The sequence below is a fragment of the Nelusetta ayraudi genome, unplaced genomic scaffold, assembly GCF_046127955.1.
Source record: "Nelusetta ayraudi isolate G7.1 ecotype Tasmania unplaced genomic scaffold, CSIRO-AGI_Nayr_v1 ptg000041l, whole genome shotgun sequence".
NCBI classification, from domain to species: Eukaryota; Metazoa; Chordata; class Actinopteri; order Tetraodontiformes; family Monacanthidae; genus Nelusetta; species Nelusetta ayraudi.
In genome coordinates this window covers 878,158-895,920 of record NW_027466091.1, presented here as the reverse complement: position 1 = coordinate 895,920, position 17,763 = coordinate 878,158, and the positions used below count along the sequence as shown (strand labels likewise).

The following is a 17,763-nucleotide window of genomic DNA, read 5'->3' as shown; positions in this document are numbered from 1 at the left end:
GGAGCTGCTGAACAAGTGTCAAACTAGTATCAAAAACTTAGATCAGACGCCATTGGGATACGTCGTTTAATTGGCCTTGCGTGTCAACATGGCAAAAGTGTTTATGCTCAAGCTTTGGCCCCCGGGGGGGATAAGGGGGCTCGTGCAGTTTTCCTTTGTTCATCGCAAGTGGGCATCGTTCATCCATAAATTGAAGGGGACGCGTCTCATCTGGACGGAGCGCCAGAAATGCTCCTAAACAACACGGGCCTCCTGTCAGTGGACTTCGACACTGCGGAGGACTTCTTCATCTTCATCTTCCACATCCTTTTTGCCACCAGCGCCGTCCTCGTCGCCGGCTCGGTGGTGGTCGGGATCTCCTCAACCCGATCCCTGCGAGGCCAGAACCGCTTCATATTCATGCTGAACACCAGCATCAGTGACACTCTGACCGGCTTCTCGGTCTACTACCTGGGCCTCTTCGACGTCAAGGAGGGCTACCCCTCGCGCAATGGGACCTACTACATTCTACCCTCGTTCCTCGGGGTGAACGTGTTGACTTTCCTATTCGCTCAGTTCGACCGCTACTTCGCCGTGTGCCACCCGTTCTTCTACAACCGCTACATCACCAGGTCCTTCGTCATAGGCACCTGCGCGTTTTGCTGGATATACACGTACACCATCCTCATCGTGCAGAACTTGGTGCCAATCACCAAGGCGGCCCAGATAAACGCGTTCGGCGTGATGACCCTTCAGATCATAGTGCTCGTCAAAGTCCTGATGACCATCAAGTTGTACATCATAGCCAGGAGCCAGCTGGTCAGGGAGCCGCCGAGCGCCGAGCGCGACAACAAGAAAGAGTCCCTGCGCATCATTGTGTTCGTGGTGATCATTTTCCTGGCGCTCTGGTGTCCGTCCTTTGCCAACATAATCGTTAGGCAGCTGACGAGGAACGGCTTGATATTCAGGAACGAGGCCACCAACCTGTTTGCCATCATGGCGCGCCTGAACGCGCTGGTCACGCCGGCCGTGTACGTGTGGGGCAGCCCGGCGCTGCGGGGGGCCGTGTGGAGGACCGTGTGGCGGAGGGTCTGCCACTGGCGCCGGGGGAGGTGAGCCGCGCATGGTCCCCGTTGGCAGGTTCTCTTTCGGAATGATAAATCTAATCCACGATCTGTCTTCTCTTATTTTTCAGAATTGGATTTAACATCGAGGGACTGTCAAACAAACTGAAGCCGCCTGTTTTAGCAGGGTCATGAGAGATATTCCGTCAATGCTGTTGGTTTTTTTTTTTTGTTTGTTTGTTTTTCTCCATTTAATGCGTTTCCACTAAAAACAAAAACAAAACAAAGTTATAATCATATATTTGGTCAAAATAACTTCTCGTATGCCACCTGCCGCAATGACCTTGACGAAAGGACATCCTTCAAAGTCAGTTTTTCCTGGATTAGTTTGGGAAAGGATGCTGGTGTTTTGCTCAATATAGTAGCTATTCAGCAGTCGCTGCGGACGTGAAATATTTTGGGTAATTTCAATGTTAGGCTACCGGATTCGCAACATATACAATATCTTATTTGACTCTGGTAAAGGCTGGTTAGGGCTGTCGTTTCGGTTTTATTAAACATTATAATATTGCAGCATGTACCTCCCATCCGAGTATGATTTCCATTATAGGGCTGGACATGTTGGGAATCTCTCTGTGTTTTCACTGCTGTTAACTCTCTACTGTCTAACCTCGCTTTCGTCACAAACGGGTCTGATGATAACATCAGTCACGCGACGCGGATTATACATGAAACTGTTTCGACTATAGCCTATTATGGAAGGGTTACTGGATATGTTCTTGCGATCATAAAGACGTTTCGCCTCTCATCCCAAAGGGCTGAAGTTCTGCTTCAGTTCTTCAGAAGCCTTTCGGTTGAGACCTGAAGCGTCTTCAAGATCACAAAAAAAAAGTCCAGTTGCCCGAACTTAACCCTTAAATCCAAAGCATGAGGAAGACGTGTTTTGTAAGCATGTTTTTTAAGTGACTACCAAATTATTATTATTATTATTATTATTATTATTATTATTATTATTATTATTATTATTATTATTATTATTATTATTATTATTATTATTGTTGTTGTTATTTGAACACAACATTATGAACATTTTTACTTGCTGTGCACCTTGCTATTGGTCAGTGCAAATGTTCAAAGAGACACCGCCGAGAAAACTTGTTACTTCTATCAGTACTATCACATTCAGTCCGATTTAAAAAAAAAAAATGTCTACAGCAAAAATAAGCATTGGTCTAAAGTCAAACAAACTGGAGCCACCTAAGTTTGGGGAAATGCTGAATATTCGCGATAACTTTAAGTTATGAACTTGTAACATATTGAAAAAGAATATTCTTGAGCTTGTTCGAAGTGAAAACAAAATGTGAATTATACAGAAGGATGATTTATCTCCAAGAATTATTGAGGTCATTATTTAGAAATTATACGTCTTCATATCAGTAAACAGGCTGCGCTCACAACATAAATACCCGCGCTGTTGTTTTGTGTTTACTTAGACAATAAAAATAAGATTCAATTAAAAAAAGAATAATAATAATAACAGAAACAAAAACAATAGAAGAAAGCCGATAAGAAGAAAATATCAGGGGGAGTTCATACACTTTAACCGAGGGATGATGTTAAAGCATTAAACTTTGAGTGTGTTTTACTTCTAACATTCTTAAGGGCAAAAGAGAGTAAAAATTAAACACTTGCGAGGATGAAAATTACAGCAAGGGGTATCACTCGTTTTCAGACATAAATGACCATGTCTGAGTCACGTGTCTTATGAAGTTAAACTCACAGTGATTGATATTACGGGCGATGTCGTCGCATTACACATTGAGTAATAAACATATATTAAACATTAAATTGCAATATCAAATCAACAACAGTGAAGTCAACTTTTCCAACGCTAAATTCTGTGGGGAAACGGCGACACTGTATATAAATTCTATCGAAAACAGAATAATTGTCAAAAGAGAAATTCAGTTGGAGAATTTAACACTTGAACAGAAAAAAAAAAAGAAAAAAAAGACGAAAGGACAAGTGATGGTACAATTTAGAGGTTAATCTCTCAGAGTCCCGTTTAGCAAATAAATCATATTATTCAATCAAATTGAATATTTGCAAAGAAAACGGATTTCCGCTGAAGCTCCTCTACAGTCCTTCAGTACTGAAGGTGCATTATTTCGTCGCTGGACTCCTAACCAATCCCACAACCCATACGTCATTCCAAAACCGAAACAGTTTTTAAAAAGAAAAAGAAAAACAGAACAGGAATAGTCACTAGACACGACGCTAGAGAGGCCGCTTATTACTCATTCCATTAGTCATTATTTATTAATGCCATTATTAGTCATTAGTGCCTTTACTGGACTTTCACGTGAAGTGCGACAGAAACAAGCAGGAAAACCGCATATACCAGACAGCTCAGTGATAAACAAACGAGACGTTCCTCCAAGAAACTGACGAAGCGCTTGGGAAGCGAGCCAACAAACGCGTTCCGGTCAGTTCCTCAGCGCATGCTCATTGCTGATCCGTTTGTTCACTTTGAAAGTGAGTTATATGCCTAAATACAAAGAGACAAAGCACCAAAGGTACAACTGTGTTGAAGGTTAGACAAATTTATTGCATGTTTTTCTTCGGCAACGTCAGTGGTACAATTTATTCCTTCAATCAAAACACGATTGCAAAATGTACAGAAAAATCAAAAACAGCAGCATTATATATTACATCAGCATGTTCTTCACATGGCCTCTTCTTTTTCTCTCTTTGACTCTGATGCTCCTCATTTTCCTCTTCTAATGCAGCCGGTTCAGTCCCATTCCCCACTGCTGACGACATTTCTTCTTTATCCTTTTGCGTTTACACAAGTTGTTTTTCCTCTTTCCCACCTGCAATAAGTTAAGGACAAGTCAGGGTTTTAAAATAGTGCATTTGTCCTTCTCTTCATCAATTCACTAGCATATCACTTGTCATGTTAATATGTCCAATGCAAGTAAATATAACCCCGATTTGTCAGTCAAACACTGATGGTGATCGCACTTGACGGAGTGGAACCTTCATATCACTCTGATTAGTAACAAACGTTCTGATACTCATTTACTAACTCTAGATACTAAATCTCATTTTAATGGGCTCTTGCTTGTCCTGTTTTAGATTGCAACCTGTTATTCTTAAACAAGGGAAATGATCAAGCAGAGTTGTGGCTTTTACCTCAATTGCCAAAGCCTTTGCAGCGTACTACACATACGGTAATTTTATGTTGCATTACAGGGGATTTCCATTTGTCATATACACACTTTAGCTAGGCCTCATGTAAATTAGGAACATGTTGCAAGAAGGAAAGCACAAGGGTCTTATAATAGCACCTGGTTAATCACCAGAATACAAAGAAAAACCAACACAGATAGGAATAACATTTCGAGGAATCAGTGAACGAATGACAGCCAGTCTAAGTCAACCCTTTGCTCACCCTTGAGTTGGTTGTATTAACCACCATCAATAATTTGTGTGCTTCTATTAGTTGCTTGTATAAAATCATTGACGCAAGTTGAAAATGGTTATCCAGGGATTCCCTCATTAGTCCGTAAAGGGATAGTTCAAAATCTTTATAATCTATAATCTCATTTGACTATAGAGGTAAAATGCCTCTTGAAAACCCATCAAATGCACAAACCAACAACTCTGAAACACTCTTGTGGACAGGTTCTGACCTGCACATTCACCAAGCCTATGAAATAATAATACATATACTGTATTGTATGTAATATGTAAAAATAAACAAATAATGGTTGAGGTTACTATGGAATAAATTATGAAGCCGTGATGTCTTTTTTTCATGAGATGCTTTAATGTGTTATGCCATGCTAGTTCTACAGATTTTCTCTGAAAATACCTACATTTAAAGATGTTCACAAAAATAAATAATAAACAATACATTAAATATATTAAGTAAGGTCATGACATACAAAGTGTATAATTTACGCTGTATTACCCTGGTAGAAAAAAGAATGTGAGCTTATTTTAAAATACAGTGGAGAAAAAGAAAGGAGGGGGAGTATGAACTCAAATTGACTGACTAGTTACGTAATCATTACATATTAGTCGGTTACATTTTTCCAGGCAGTCCACTGGCTCCAGGCCGACATCGCCAAGTCGTCTCTTGAGCGAACCCTCAGCTTGCTGACGCCCCTCGGTATCACAGGAGATGAGGACAATTGAAGCTATAAAAGGCACACAGGTATATCAATGAGAAATCAATGGATGTTAACGTGGGGGGGGGATGGAATCATCATCCAAGGGTCTGTCTTGGTGCCATGCTTTGCTGTACCTGTCCATTATCTTTCAACATGTATTGAATCTGGTTCTCAAGGCTAAAGAAGCTGTGAGGGGTTGACCAGGTAGCTGCAGGATTAACAATGACGTGCAGGCCCTGCTGCACCTCCTGGCAATTAACGATCCTGGGACTGTCAGGCTGAACTGGACAAGAGAGAAAAAAAGACGCATGTGAAAATATAATTCTAAGGTATTTTTACACTACTTTTGTGTATCTGACAATACTGAGAAAATCATTCTTTTAATTTGACATCAATGATGTCAAATTCGCTGTTTATGTACTGACTTTCAAGGCTTAGTTTTACTTACTGATGTCTCTTAGATAAAATCTTTTCGTCTTCTTGAAGATGGAAAAGTCTCGGATGGCCTCAGCTGTGACTTCTAGCATGGTGCTTTCCTCGATGTATGGAGACAAGGAATGGGGCAGTTCAAACTGGAATCCCCCTCCTGGGAGCCGAATGCTGCTGGTGTGCCACTGACATGACTGTCGTCTTTCAGTGCTACTATTCAGCAAAGCGAAAAGAAAAAAACAAAACAAGGTGTTGGACCATGTGACAGCAACACAGACAATGCTTGGGGGATCTTTTATGTATTTTTTGTTGTTGCTGTTGTGTGTTTTACCAGTCGTGACCAAGTCCTATGCGAACCGCTGTGTATCCGCTTGCAGTCCACTCACAGTTGAAGTTACAGTCATAAGACTTGGCCCAGCAATGGAAAGATAAACCTGAAGAGAAACACAAAGCAATGTAAACACGCTGTTTCCAGTTACTCCTGAAATGTGTTTGTGAGTAATTTTCTTACCAGGCTTATCTTCCTCCGTGGCTTCCAATAGAAGATAGACTGATGAGAGTTTATCTTGTCCCCTCCAGCAGCTGTACTCTCCTACATCCCCTCTTTCATCGACGTCCAATATGGTTAGATTTAAACCTTCCAGCCGGATGTTGTCACCTGAAATCACCTCCTCTGACCCATCGTGAAACTTCCACTCAATGTTTCCTTCAGTCTCTGTGTTGCAAGTGAGTGTGACGCTGTTTTTGTCATGCCCACCACCAACCACCTCAACTTCAAAAAGAAACACAAACATGAACAACATCAGATTCCATAGGTCTCAAGATATGAAATTAAAAATTGCCAACAGGACAGAAGTCTTACAATTTTCAGGAAACTGGTTGAGTTCATGGGATTTTGTGAGGTCAAATATAAGGAGCCCAAGTATCAAACTCGTCACTGTGTTCTGTAAAGCAAAATAATTAGATAAAGATTGTTTAAAAAAAACAAAAGAAAGCAATTTCAAGAAAATGTCTTAACAACTGCCCATTGCATTGAAAAAATGCATTAAATAGAAGGACAAAGTAAAATAAAACAGTAAATGGTTAAGAAAATTAGTTCAAATAAAAAGCAGTAAAAAAAAAAAAAGTATGGCAATGTCTTTCTGTCAGATGGAGCCGCCAACCTCTTGTATACATTGTGCCTTTTGATGATGAAGGCTTTATTGTCGTTGCAACACGTAAACGTGTACAACGAAAATGTACAATCCCCGTCCAAACATATACAGTACAAATACAAAACAACATGAAAGACAGGACTGCAGGATTAAGCATTTTCAGTGGGGAGGGGGGCAGAAAGAGGAGAACAGAAGGGGAGAGGAGGAGAAAAAAGGACACTCTCAAACTATGTCTCTCAAATTATGTTTTTCTTACCATCTTCATAATGCTGAAATGTTGCTGGTAAGTTGTTGGTGGTTGGAGTGATCCTCATGACAGTGTGCTCTGGCTGAGTGAGGCCTACTTTTATATACAGGGGTGTCCTCATTAAAGCTCCAACACTAGCCCCTGTCAAGGCTACAAGAACAGAGGCTATTGACAAATGAACGGGTTGTTCCGTATTTGCGTGTCATTTTTTTTTTATTCAAATGAATTTTGGAGATGAAGATAAGGGGTGTGAAGTGTGTGGAGTGGGGTGGGGGTTTACCGTGGTGGTGTGTCCAACGTCCAGTATTTAATTATGAAACCTCGTGTCACAGCCGCCTTTATTCATTCATCGATTCATCCATCCCTCTCATGCTATTTTAATCTACTTTATTGAAGGTTAAAACATTTATCAATTAACTAAAATTTAGACACTAATGTTAATCAAATTGTAAAAATTTCTCTAAATCTCAAAAAGACTCAAGGGTCAACAGGAATTTCCTGGATGACATCATGTGCAGGGGGCAGTCCAGTCATAATTCGCTAAAGGTCAGTGAAGACTTTCCGTCAATTCAAAACCTTGTTTAAGCTCACGCTTGTATAGTCAAATGCACTTCAATGGTACACGACTGCATGTGTATAACTTTAGCCAATACAATTAGCAAATGTAAAAACTGAGTTAATGTTTCATTGTAATTATGAAGTCATTAAAATATAAATTTTCTGTGAAACCTTTTAATAATAATAGTCCTGTTAGTTTCAGGTTTCACTTCCTTAAATTACTAAAATGCACAATGCATGTGCCCAACCTCTTGTGTCTTAATCAGAGGAAAACTCAAAAAAGCAACAAAGATATGAGTGATTTCATATGTACCCCTAGGAAAGCTTCTACTACATGTAGTAGTCTATGTTGTCACAAGGTGATGAAGACCCCTTTTTGTTCAGACAATGAAATCAAGTTTGAAGGAACAATTAAAAGAAAAATAAAGTTACTATTTAAATGTACTTTTATTACACGATTCATTTCATGATACATTTTCCATTTGTGGGAATCACAATGCAAGAGAAGGTGTGTGAGAAAGACAACGTTTTGCACTTTTCACTGGTTTAAATAGTTTAACTTGTACTGCAGAGCACAGCAAATCAGGCCACTACAGCGTAGCTTACTTCTTGCCCAAATAATAAAGACTACTATTAAAATGCCACGTACGGTGGTAGCCATAGAGCAAATAACAGATTGACAAACTATAAAACATTGCTGTGTCAAAGTACAGCAAGTCAAGTAAGGCTGTGAAATCTTAAATGGTGCTTCTTAGTTTGCTTCATTCTTTGATGCCTCATCAAAGTTTTCAACCAGATCTGCAGAAAAAACAAACAAACATACACATACATTAGAAGATTGAATGATGGAAAACAAAAACATAATTTTGTTAAAAAATAAATACCTGAAAAACATATTTGTTTAATATCATCAATACCTAATACAATTGTATAGTTTTCAATTACAATGCCATAAAAGAAAAAAGAAAAAAAAACTCAGTGTGTGCTAACCTGGAACCTCATCATCCTCTTCTTCAGCAGTAACCAAGGGGGTTTTGCTATCTCCTGCTGTGAAAAAAGTAAGAGAAACAGAAAAACATCAAGAACAGTGCATACCAATAATACGGATAGAAACAACTCCCTGAAGAGTGAGTGGGTACCTGGTTTTGGCAGAGTCTCAGCTAGTCTCCTGAGGCTGGTCAGACTGTCTGCTCCCAGCTGGTTCAGGATTCCTGGCAGCATCTCTGTCAGCTGCTTGTTCTCAGCGTGTCCAGTGATCGTGAAGGTGTTGGCAGCCAGGGAGGCCTGAACCTTTGGGTTATTGAAGTGGATCACTGTCCCCTGGTTTGTGAACATATTCACCTACAAAAGGAAAAAAAAAGGGAGTGATACATTAAAAACCCAATGAAAGTCACATCCTTTTCTTCTGTTATATGATGCTGATTCTGACATAGGAGAAGTTTGGGGTTCCGAATGGAGCATTTATGATTTTCAATATTTCATATAACATTTTACAAAATATGCCTCTAATGTATTATTTCAACAGTGTAACACTTCATCTGATTTTGCGCATTGCAGACAGCAAAGAGTTTATTTACCTCCTCAATGCCTGAAATGTTGTTGACTCCCAATTTCTTCAGGGAGAACTGAAGCTTCTTGTCATCCGCTGTAGCTGTTCTGTGAACAACCTTCTTCTTTCTGCGGGCTGAGCCCTACAGAGTACAATACTTAATTGTTACGAACCACTTAGTGTCTGGGGGGAAATGGTTAGTAACAAACAGGACCACCAAACAAGTTCCAGGAGCAGGTTTCCAAATTTAAGACGTTTTTAATGGTTAAACCTAAACAAACGGCTACATGAAAACAAGGTGGAACCTAAACCCCAAAGAAAACCAAAAACTAAACCTAAGAGCCCAGTAATTCCCCAACATACATACATACATACATACATACATACATACATATCCCAAGCAACTGTTTACTGCAGCTCACCTTGCCGCCAATGCGGACCTGCGCCTGCAGTTTGGCAAGCTTCTCCTGGTTCATTATCGATTCCTTCATCTAAATCAACACAAAAACATAAAAACACATTAATATTACATCTTTAATATTCTGTGTACTCCCGAACAATCCTCATTCACATAAAAACAGCAATGGCATCATCCTCGTGACACACGGGGGAAGGACGGCTTCGCATTGTTCCGTGAATCTTAGGAGCTAACTTTAGAAAGAACACGTTAATGGTGATACTAACGCCTCATAAGGTGTGAATCTCACGCTTGACTTCACACATTTGACGCGACTTTTTTCTGTGTCTTTTCTCAACGCCAACTAAATTTGAGACTCAAACTTTCCCATCCATTTTCCGGATAACTGAAACGATACGACGCACGGCTGCAAGGTATCCAAGAATAGCAGCACGCCTTTCAGACTCGACTCAGATTCTCCAGAGGTGTTTGGGCTAACTCGGGACTACACAAGACGTTCTCGAAAAGGGGAACAACTAACTCAGCTAAAAAAAAAAAAAAAAAAAAACCCAACATTTATTGCCCCGGCGTAACCTAACGGTGGGAAACCTTTGCCTCATAATGCTTTGTTTTATTCTACAAAATTGAAAAGTAGTTACTTTCTTGACGCCCTTAGAATGTCACAAAATTGACCCAAAGGATTCTTGGCTAGAGAAGCTAATGGGCTAGCTAGGCCTGGCTAAACAAATGATCTGTGAATGAACGATATCATGTCTTCTTCATCACTGTGACATATCGCGTCACACATGTGATGATTGTGCTAGCAAAGAGTGAAAATCGTACGATGCCGAGACCAGATAGAAACGAAAGATCACTGACCTGGGAGTGTGTAAACACGAGGTCCTCACAGTCGATGGAGGCTCGGAGAAAAGGAGGTATAGCCGGATGTGACGATCGATAACCTGTCGGACGCAGCATTTTTGATGAATTAAGTTAGTTCACAAGAACACAATTTTTTTTGTGGTAAAAGAGTTTTATCAGTTTGGAAATTTCCCATCACAATTCAGGAAAAAAACAAACATCATTTTTCAGTCGTACCTCTTGTTTAACAAGAAAACAATTGGTTGTTAAAAGACTGTTAGATGGCCAGTATAGGCTACAATAACAAGTCTACCATGAATATTCAATATTTATAGACTTTATGAATCTGTGAAATAATTTTAAACGGAAAACAAAACAAAATGTATTGATTGCGTTGTTCACGTTCATTAAAAAAAAATAAAGTTGCGCTGTTTGTACCGGAAGTCGTCACGTTTAAATATGGCGTCCTCCGGTGCTGCCAGAGACAACGTGATATCTCCTTAAAATGAAAAAGAAGTTGTTTTTCTCGGAAAGCCAGTATAGTTGCCATCCAGTTTTAAATTCTTGTATTTAGGAGGAGCAATCTTCACTGCTGAACCCTTTCCGTTAAAGGTGAGAGCGACTAAAAGTCAGGTTATTTGTAGAAAATGCTATCTAGCTAAAGTGAAGCGTGCTAATCACCGAACATGTTCAGTGAGACCCAAAACATCGTGAACGTCGGTTAAGAAATCAAATGTTACTTATTGGACAAATCACTTGTAATTTATCTTGTTTAAAAAAAGATATGTAGAATGTTAGATGATGCATAACTAACCATGCTGTGATTGTATGTCTTGCGGAAAGGTTTAGGCCATCAGAACCGAAATGGCTTCATTTAAACCTACGAAAGTCCAAGTGTATCCTAAACTTGGAGAGAAAGTTACACAGGACACTCTCTACTGGAAAAACTACAAGGTGCGTTTCCGCTGTGCTTTTTTTTTTATTTATTTTTTTTAATTATTATTATTTTTGCTTGGATATTTTGAGCCCGGAGTTCTTCATCTCTATCTCTATTTGTTAAATGTGTTTCGTTTTTTATATTTTCATCTCTTCGCAGCCTCCAGTTCAAATAAAAGAATTCGGAGCTATCTCAAACATAGATTTCTCTCCAGTCGCTCCACATAATTTCGCTGTGACAGCATTCTCAAGAGTAGGTGGAATCTAGTTATGAATTCATAATCATTTTGTTTTTCATTGTCCATTCCACCAAGCGTTGATGTGTCCTTTCATCCCTCACAAAATTTTCTCCTTCAGATCCACGTTTATGGCGCATTCTCCCAGGAGCCTGTGAAGACATTTACTCGGTTCAGAGACACCGCTTATAGTGGCAAGTTCAGGTCAGATGGTCAATTGCTGGTAGCCGGATGTGAAGACAAAGTGGTCCGTCTGTTTGATGTCAGTGGCAAGGCGGCACTCAGGACGTTCAGAGGTCACACAAAGTAAGCGTCTCCCACCTCTGTCTGATAACGTTGTCGCTGCCCTTTCTTGGGGCAGCTGACATTTCACAGTATTTCCACCTGTTTTTTTCAAAAGCATCTGCTCAAGTTATGTGGGAACTTGAAATATATGGCTGAAGTAAACCCGTGGGTGTTGAAAACGCGTCCATTGTTGTACTGGTGTGTAGTGGTTGCATGATGATTCCTTGAGTGATCCATCGACTGAATTTATGATGAGCTCAAGATTCTGACAACCTCAAAAAAAACATCAAACGCTTTTTATGGTGTTTTTGTATGCCTGTTTTGCTTGCTTGAGCCTTTTTCTTTCTTTTTTCTTCCTGTTTTTCTCCCCAGAGCCGTTCATGTAACAGACTTCACCTCAAGCCGCTACCACATTCTCACAGCGTCAGACGATTACACTTGTCGACTTTGGGACATCCCGAATGCCACTGAACTCAACACTTTCCAAGAACACACAGATTACATTCGCTGTGGTGTCCCCAGCAAGCTCAACACGGATCTCTTTATTACGGGTGAGCGGAGACCTTTTTTTTTTTTAATGTGAGAGGGAAAGTCAGAGTTCAATTTGTAAACTGGGTCTGTCCCTGGTAGGTGCATCTGTAATTTTTGCCACCTGAAGATGTAGCTAATTTTTCACACAGTTAAAGAAAAAAATAAACTTATTTAATGGGGGGAGGGGGGGGTCGTTATTCACCACAGCTATAGTTTTTTGTGCTAAACTTTAGATTTAAAAATAGCAGCAGTGATAAAAATTAGTGTCTAGAATATCAAAATTCTAGACTCCTCTGTGGGAAATGTACATACCAGACTTAAGTTGATCTTTGTGAACTAAGAAACAACACGTTTTATCCCCTTAGGCTCCTATGACCATACAATAAAACTGTTTGATGCCAGAGTGAATAAGAGCACAATGACGATGGACCACGGCCAGCCAGTGGAGAGTCTGCTCCTCTATCCCTCGGAGGGTCTCCTTGTCTCTGCAGGTAGAACAGTTGTTGTGATGCTGAGTAAACCAACATTGCCTGACTAAATGTATTTTTCTTTGTTTACGAAACAAAAAAGTGATTAATAGCACGATAAGGAAATGATCAGAAATGAGATAGGCGAAGTAATGATGGACCAGGCCAATATTTTAGTCTTCCTTATAAACAGATGTGATCATGACAACCTGGCAATGTCTGTAAAGGATGCATCCATTAAAAGCTATGATAGCCAGTGCTGTCTGCTTTGTGAAAATTACCTTGAATTTACCACCTAAGCTATGATTTTTATTTTTATTTTTTTTCTATTGACTGATGCATTGATGAATTGTCTTTCTGCTTTTTAGGTGGGCGCTATGTGAAAGTTTGGGACCTGCTGAAAGGAGGCCAGCCACTCGTTTCACTGAAGAACCATCACAAAACTGTCACCTGTTTGTGTCTTGGCAGTAACGGACAGAGGCTGCTCTCTGCTTCTCTTGACAGGTACGAGCAAAGTTTTATTCCCTTTGATTTAATTTTGTTTTAATATGCAGCATTCCTGTGTAATTAAGGAAACTAAATGAACAGATGGTATTTTAACACACCTTCCCAACCTTTGTATTTCAGGCATGTAAAGGTTTACAACACGGCAAACTACAAAGTGGTCCACAACTTCGACTATGCTGCTTCAATCCTCAGTCTGGGTTTGGCTGTAAGAAGTTTCTTTTGTAGTTTTTTTTTTTCTTTCTTTTTTTTTTTTAGCTCAGTACACCAAGTCCAGTTACTGAGTAATTCATAGAATTCAGCGTTGGGGATTTCAAGCTGATCGACACGTAATAAAGGACAGTTGTGAGGTAACACAAAGCTAAAATGCTGTGAATATTTGTCATTATTCTCACCAGCCTGACGATGAGACCATTGTTGTGGGTATGACCAACGGCATTCTGAGTATCAAACACAAGAAAAGCACTGATGAATCAGCAAAGGACTCGAGCCAAAAGAAGCGACGGCCATCATATCGGGTTTTTGTGAAGGGAAAGAACTATTTCCCCAAACAGGTAACGTCAGTCTGCTCAAAAGACTTCTCAAAATGTCTTTTTTTGTGTGATTTAATCAGTAATGTGAAACTTCTTTCTTGATTGTTGAGTCATTTTGTGACCCTCCTGTGGTTACAGGATGATTATCTCGTCAGCAAACCTGTGAAACAGTATTTGGCCAATTACGACAAGCAGCTCAAGAAGTTCAATGTATCCAAAGCTTTGGATACAGCTCTGCAGGTATGATGGTACAAGTATTTAAGGCAGGGACAGTCTTTCCTCGTGTTTTGGTGGCCTTCTTACCATTGTCTCTGATATTGCAGACGTGGGTAAGACACAGGAAGCCAGAGATCACGGTTGCTGTCATTAAGGAACTGGATCGAAGGGGAACTTTGAAGAACGCTCTGGCAGGACGAGATGAACAGCAGCTCTCGCAGTTGCTCAATTTCCTCATCGGGTGAGAAACCGCAACTTATTTCTGTCCCCTTAATGGTGTAAAATAATGTATTTTTTTTACACCATTTCATATGATTAATTTATCTTTTTTTTTTTGTCCTCTTCAGGAACTTGATTGACCACCGATTTGCTCCGGTCCTCGTCACCGCAGCTGACATGATCCTGGACATCTACCAGTCTGTGATTGGCCAGTCGCCATTCATAGACCGACAGCTGCTTCGTCTGCAGGAGCTCCTGGAGAGAGAGCTGAACTACCAGCAGGATCTCCTGGAGGTTATGGGCATGTTGGACACATTATTCGCTTCCTCTCTGCCCAGAAAGGAGGTGCCGTGCTCTGGTGTCAGCAGGCCTAACGGCTTGGCTCAGGAAGAAGAAAATACCTCCAGGGCAACCGTTCAGGTCACTTGAAATGTGGAACTATGTTGCTTTTAGGCTTGTGTAGAGAGTGCCTTTCCAACTGGTTTGAAACATCATGGAGGTTTAACTGAAATCTTTTGATACAATTTTAAAAGAAGAGACGTGTGTTAATGTGTCTGTGTGTCTTGAAGTCTCGTGTTATTCACGTGACTGTATGTTAATGTATGATCTGATGCATTTCCATGAAATGTCTGCTTTATTTTTAATAAGCAGATAATACAATTTGTCATACAAAACAAAAAATATTGTGTTTTTTTTTTTTTGTTGTTTTTTACATCAATACTATACCTGTATCAGATCTTAATTCCTCAAGTAGATCCGCCCTGTGCAATTAATTACCCATAAATCTGTTAGCTCGCCCCAGAATTATAGTGACAAATCAGACAGGTTTCAAACTCCTGGCTGGGTATCAGCGCTCTTTGTAAAATTACCTCAAACGAGTGAAATGATAAGAAAAGAAAAGAAAAAAAACAGCCTGTGGCGCTATATAAAAGGGTTTTATTCACTTATTTCAAAGCAAGTAAGAGTTTGGCAGTTCAATCTCCGACCACTTGAGGTCGCTGTAACCCCAAACAGTTTTGACTTTCTCAAATGGGGGAGTAATTTGCATTTTGTCAGACTGAGGACGTTGAGCACCGTCACCGAGCTGGAGGATGCTGCTGCTGCGCACGAACATATCATCCGGAGACTGTATGGTCTGCGAAGTGTGGAGACGGCGGAGACACGAACCGAAAGCCGCCTCTTAACTTTGGCCGCCTCCGAATCACTTGTATTAGCAATTAGCTCAAACAGCAGGTGTTCATGATTGAGGCGTCTCTGCGTTTGGCAGCCAGTGGTTTTTTTGTTTTTGTTTTTTTTCTCCCTCCGTCTGACGGAGTTTGAGCTCATGTCAAGGTAAGAATAGCAGCGCAAATGTTTCCTTATGCGTTCATGTTTGAACTCGTCTTTTTATTTTTAGTTTTTGCTCACAATATTTTGACTTGCTAGCTAAAAATGTTGACCTGGAAGTGATGATATGTGTCCTCGAGATGCTCTTCAGTTAAATAGGTCGTCATCAAAAGTATGGGATCATTTTATTTTCATTATCAGGAAACACCTTGCGTCATGTGACCAGACAGGCTGTTTGATTCACTTGCCACTGACTCCCTAAAATGTTGTGCAAATTGTACAAAATAAAATCGAACAAAAGTGGCAAAACCACAGGCACTTGTGGTTTTGTATTGTTACTGTTGTGTTATCCTATTAAATTAATTAGGTTCGATGCTATAATTCACTTGCATAATGCAATTTGCACAGGAAGCAGCTTTTTAATATATGAGCACATTTATGTAACATCCACTTTGAGATGTGCAGGACAAAGAACAGATCTACTTTCTGCAGGGACAAGAAAAAGCATTTCCCTGTCTAAGTTTAACAGGAAGAGACTTTGCATCATATCCTAAAACATTCGGCTGTCTGGAGCCCAAACGCTACGCAGGCTTAGCTATGAGTTGCCATTAAAATCATTATTTGTGTACCGGAGATCAAAAGATGATCTTCCAACTCTTGGCAGAGATAAAGTCTTATAATCTCTTCATGATTAGAGGGGCTGCCAAATGTACCCAAGAATGAACAATGAGTGGTCACATGGCTGCTGTACTTTTCCGTTTTGTCTCTCTGTAGTCAGTTCAATGTCTGCGCTTGTCTTGTTCCACAGATGGAGCTGAGCAGAAGGAAAGTGCCTCTGTATGTAAGTATTTGCCTCAGTTTCAGGACAGGCTTGTGCTGCTGATCGGGAGTTTTGGTCTCTATATATATTATATGTATGCATACACACACACACACACACGTCAGGCTCAGTATGTACACTGAAGTCTTTTATCTCAAAGGAGAGAACAGGTGGCGATCGCCTGTGTTTGAATTAGCTTTGGGTTTCGATGCTGGGTATTTAAGCATTCATTCATCATGTCAATCAAGAAAAATCTCATCCATCAGAACATCTGCATCAAAAGCGGCCGCTTGTCCTTTGAGTGTATCGCCGTCGCAAATCAGTAACTCTGCTATTCATTTGGAGCTATTTTTTTCTTGTTTGTATTTCGTTCACTGAAGACTTGGACTGTTTTGCCGACAGTCTGACCCGCCGTGTCCTTGGCCAGGTGTAACCTTGGAATTGATCTGCTGCCACGCGCTCGACAAACAAGAAAGTGTGGTAGTCAAATATTGTTTGTACGTTGAATGGAGATCTTACTTAACACAGTTTTCAACGAGAACATTTTCTTCCCTCCAGGCCCGAGTGTTGCTCTCACTGAACACATTCAGATAATTTCATGTTTTTCACACTTTGTTTTGAAACTCCGTGTGATGTAATGAACTCTGTTTGGTCTCGTCTTGTTTGCTTTGTGAGTAAGTGAATGAAGACGATGATGGAGTGGCTACAGATTTGACCCTGAACTCAAAGACCCTTTGGTTAGCTGTTGAACACCATCCCCCTTTTAGTCCTTGTCAGTTGAGAGCTTATCGGACAAATTAGTGTGAGTTTCACGGAATACGACAGGTGGATCGTTGTGATTTCAAATTAAGAATCAATGTTTCCACCGGAGTTAAAATTGTGACATGGACAGCAAGGTTCAGTGAGAGTGTCGCAGTAAAGGAACAGTAGCAGTGGAGCTGGACAGTATTCCCCCCCCCCCCTTTTCAAAGAAGTCCTGCGGGCTTGATGGATACAGGAACTAAAGCAGTTCAACTCAGTCAAATTGAAATGTTCTATCTGGCTTGTCAGGTCAACATTACTGTAATGTTGCCTCATTTACTCTCAACGTGCCCATGGGAACTAGCCACAATTGTTTATATAACTGACAACACATGATAACAGTAAATAGTTTAGGCTAAGATCATGGAAATTAAATTAATTAACATAGAAATATCTACACTCAGTTTGATCAATATTGTTCAAGTGGTGTCAAGACTTGGGGTAGAATTCTGTTGCAGGGAATACAGGAACAT

At 40.3% G+C, this 17,763-nt stretch overlaps 5 protein-coding genes across 9 annotated transcripts in view; 3 read left to right on the top strand and 2 right to left on the bottom strand.

The window, feature by feature from the left end:
* The first annotated feature begins 228 nt into the window (after positions 1-228).
* Positions 229-1,095, top strand: LOC142893120 (uncharacterized). The gene has a single exon (XM_076033399.1). It carries the CDS (start codon positions 229-231, stop codon positions 1,093-1,095), a length of 867 nt encoding a protein of 288 aa, XP_075889514.1.
* A 2,517-nt stretch (positions 1,096-3,612) lies between these two features.
* il12b2 (interleukin 12B 2) lies at positions 3,613-7,900 on the bottom strand. The gene is made up of 8 exons (XM_076033268.1): positions 7,061-7,900; positions 6,513-6,594; positions 6,162-6,422; positions 5,982-6,084; positions 5,670-5,863; positions 5,356-5,504; positions 5,138-5,248; positions 3,613-3,916 (listed from the first exon to the last, which is right to left on the bottom strand). The coding sequence occupies exons 1-8, from the start codon at positions 7,067-7,069 to the stop codon at positions 3,824-3,826; spliced, it is 1,002 nt and encodes a 333-aa protein (XP_075889383.1). The 5' UTR covers positions 7,070-7,900; the 3' UTR covers positions 3,613-3,823.
* A 137-nt stretch (positions 7,901-8,037) lies between these two features.
* LOC142893041 (transcription factor BTF3 homolog 4-like) lies at positions 8,038-10,553 on the bottom strand. 2 transcript variants are annotated; one of them, XM_076033269.1, is made up of 6 exons: positions 10,435-10,553; positions 9,581-9,649; positions 9,187-9,300; positions 8,749-8,950; positions 8,600-8,656; positions 8,038-8,407 (listed from the first exon to the last, which is right to left on the bottom strand). In XM_076033269.1, the coding sequence occupies exons 1-6, from the start codon at positions 10,531-10,533 to the stop codon at positions 8,361-8,363; spliced, it is 588 nt and encodes a 195-aa protein (XP_075889384.1). In that variant the 5' UTR covers positions 10,534-10,553; the 3' UTR covers positions 8,038-8,360. The 2 variants fall into 2 exon arrangements, with proteins under 2 accessions (XP_075889384.1, XP_075889385.1); XM_076033270.1 differs by having other exon boundaries at positions 8,600-8,653.
* A 308-nt stretch (positions 10,554-10,861) lies between these two features.
* utp15 (UTP15 small subunit processome component) lies at positions 10,862-15,024 on the top strand. The gene is made up of 12 exons (XM_076033266.1): positions 10,862-11,028; positions 11,260-11,370; positions 11,513-11,605; positions 11,710-11,894; positions 12,246-12,424; positions 12,770-12,895; positions 13,240-13,375; positions 13,499-13,583; positions 13,774-13,929; positions 14,047-14,148; positions 14,232-14,365; positions 14,472-15,024. Exons 2-12 carry the CDS (start codon positions 11,281-11,283, stop codon positions 14,770-14,772), a joined length of 1,587 nt encoding a protein of 528 aa, XP_075889381.1. The 5' UTR covers positions 10,862-11,028; positions 11,260-11,280; the 3' UTR covers positions 14,773-15,024.
* Positions 15,025-15,187: 163 nt separating this feature from the next.
* The window catches only part of LOC142893036 (rho guanine nucleotide exchange factor 28-like), a 35,492-nt gene continuing 32,916 nt past the window's right edge, over positions 15,188-17,763 (top strand). For 2 of the 4 annotated variants that reach the window (XM_076033262.1, XM_076033261.1), the window contains exons 1-2: positions 15,191-15,675; positions 16,478-16,510. In XM_076033262.1, coding sequence (XP_075889377.1) covers positions 16,478-16,510 — 33 coding nt within the window. In that variant the 5' untranslated portion in view covers positions 15,191-15,675. Of the gene's footprint in view, positions 15,676-16,477; positions 16,511-17,763 lie in introns of all 4 variants that reach the window. The other 2 variants (XM_076033260.1, XM_076033263.1) reach the window with 2 other exon arrangements.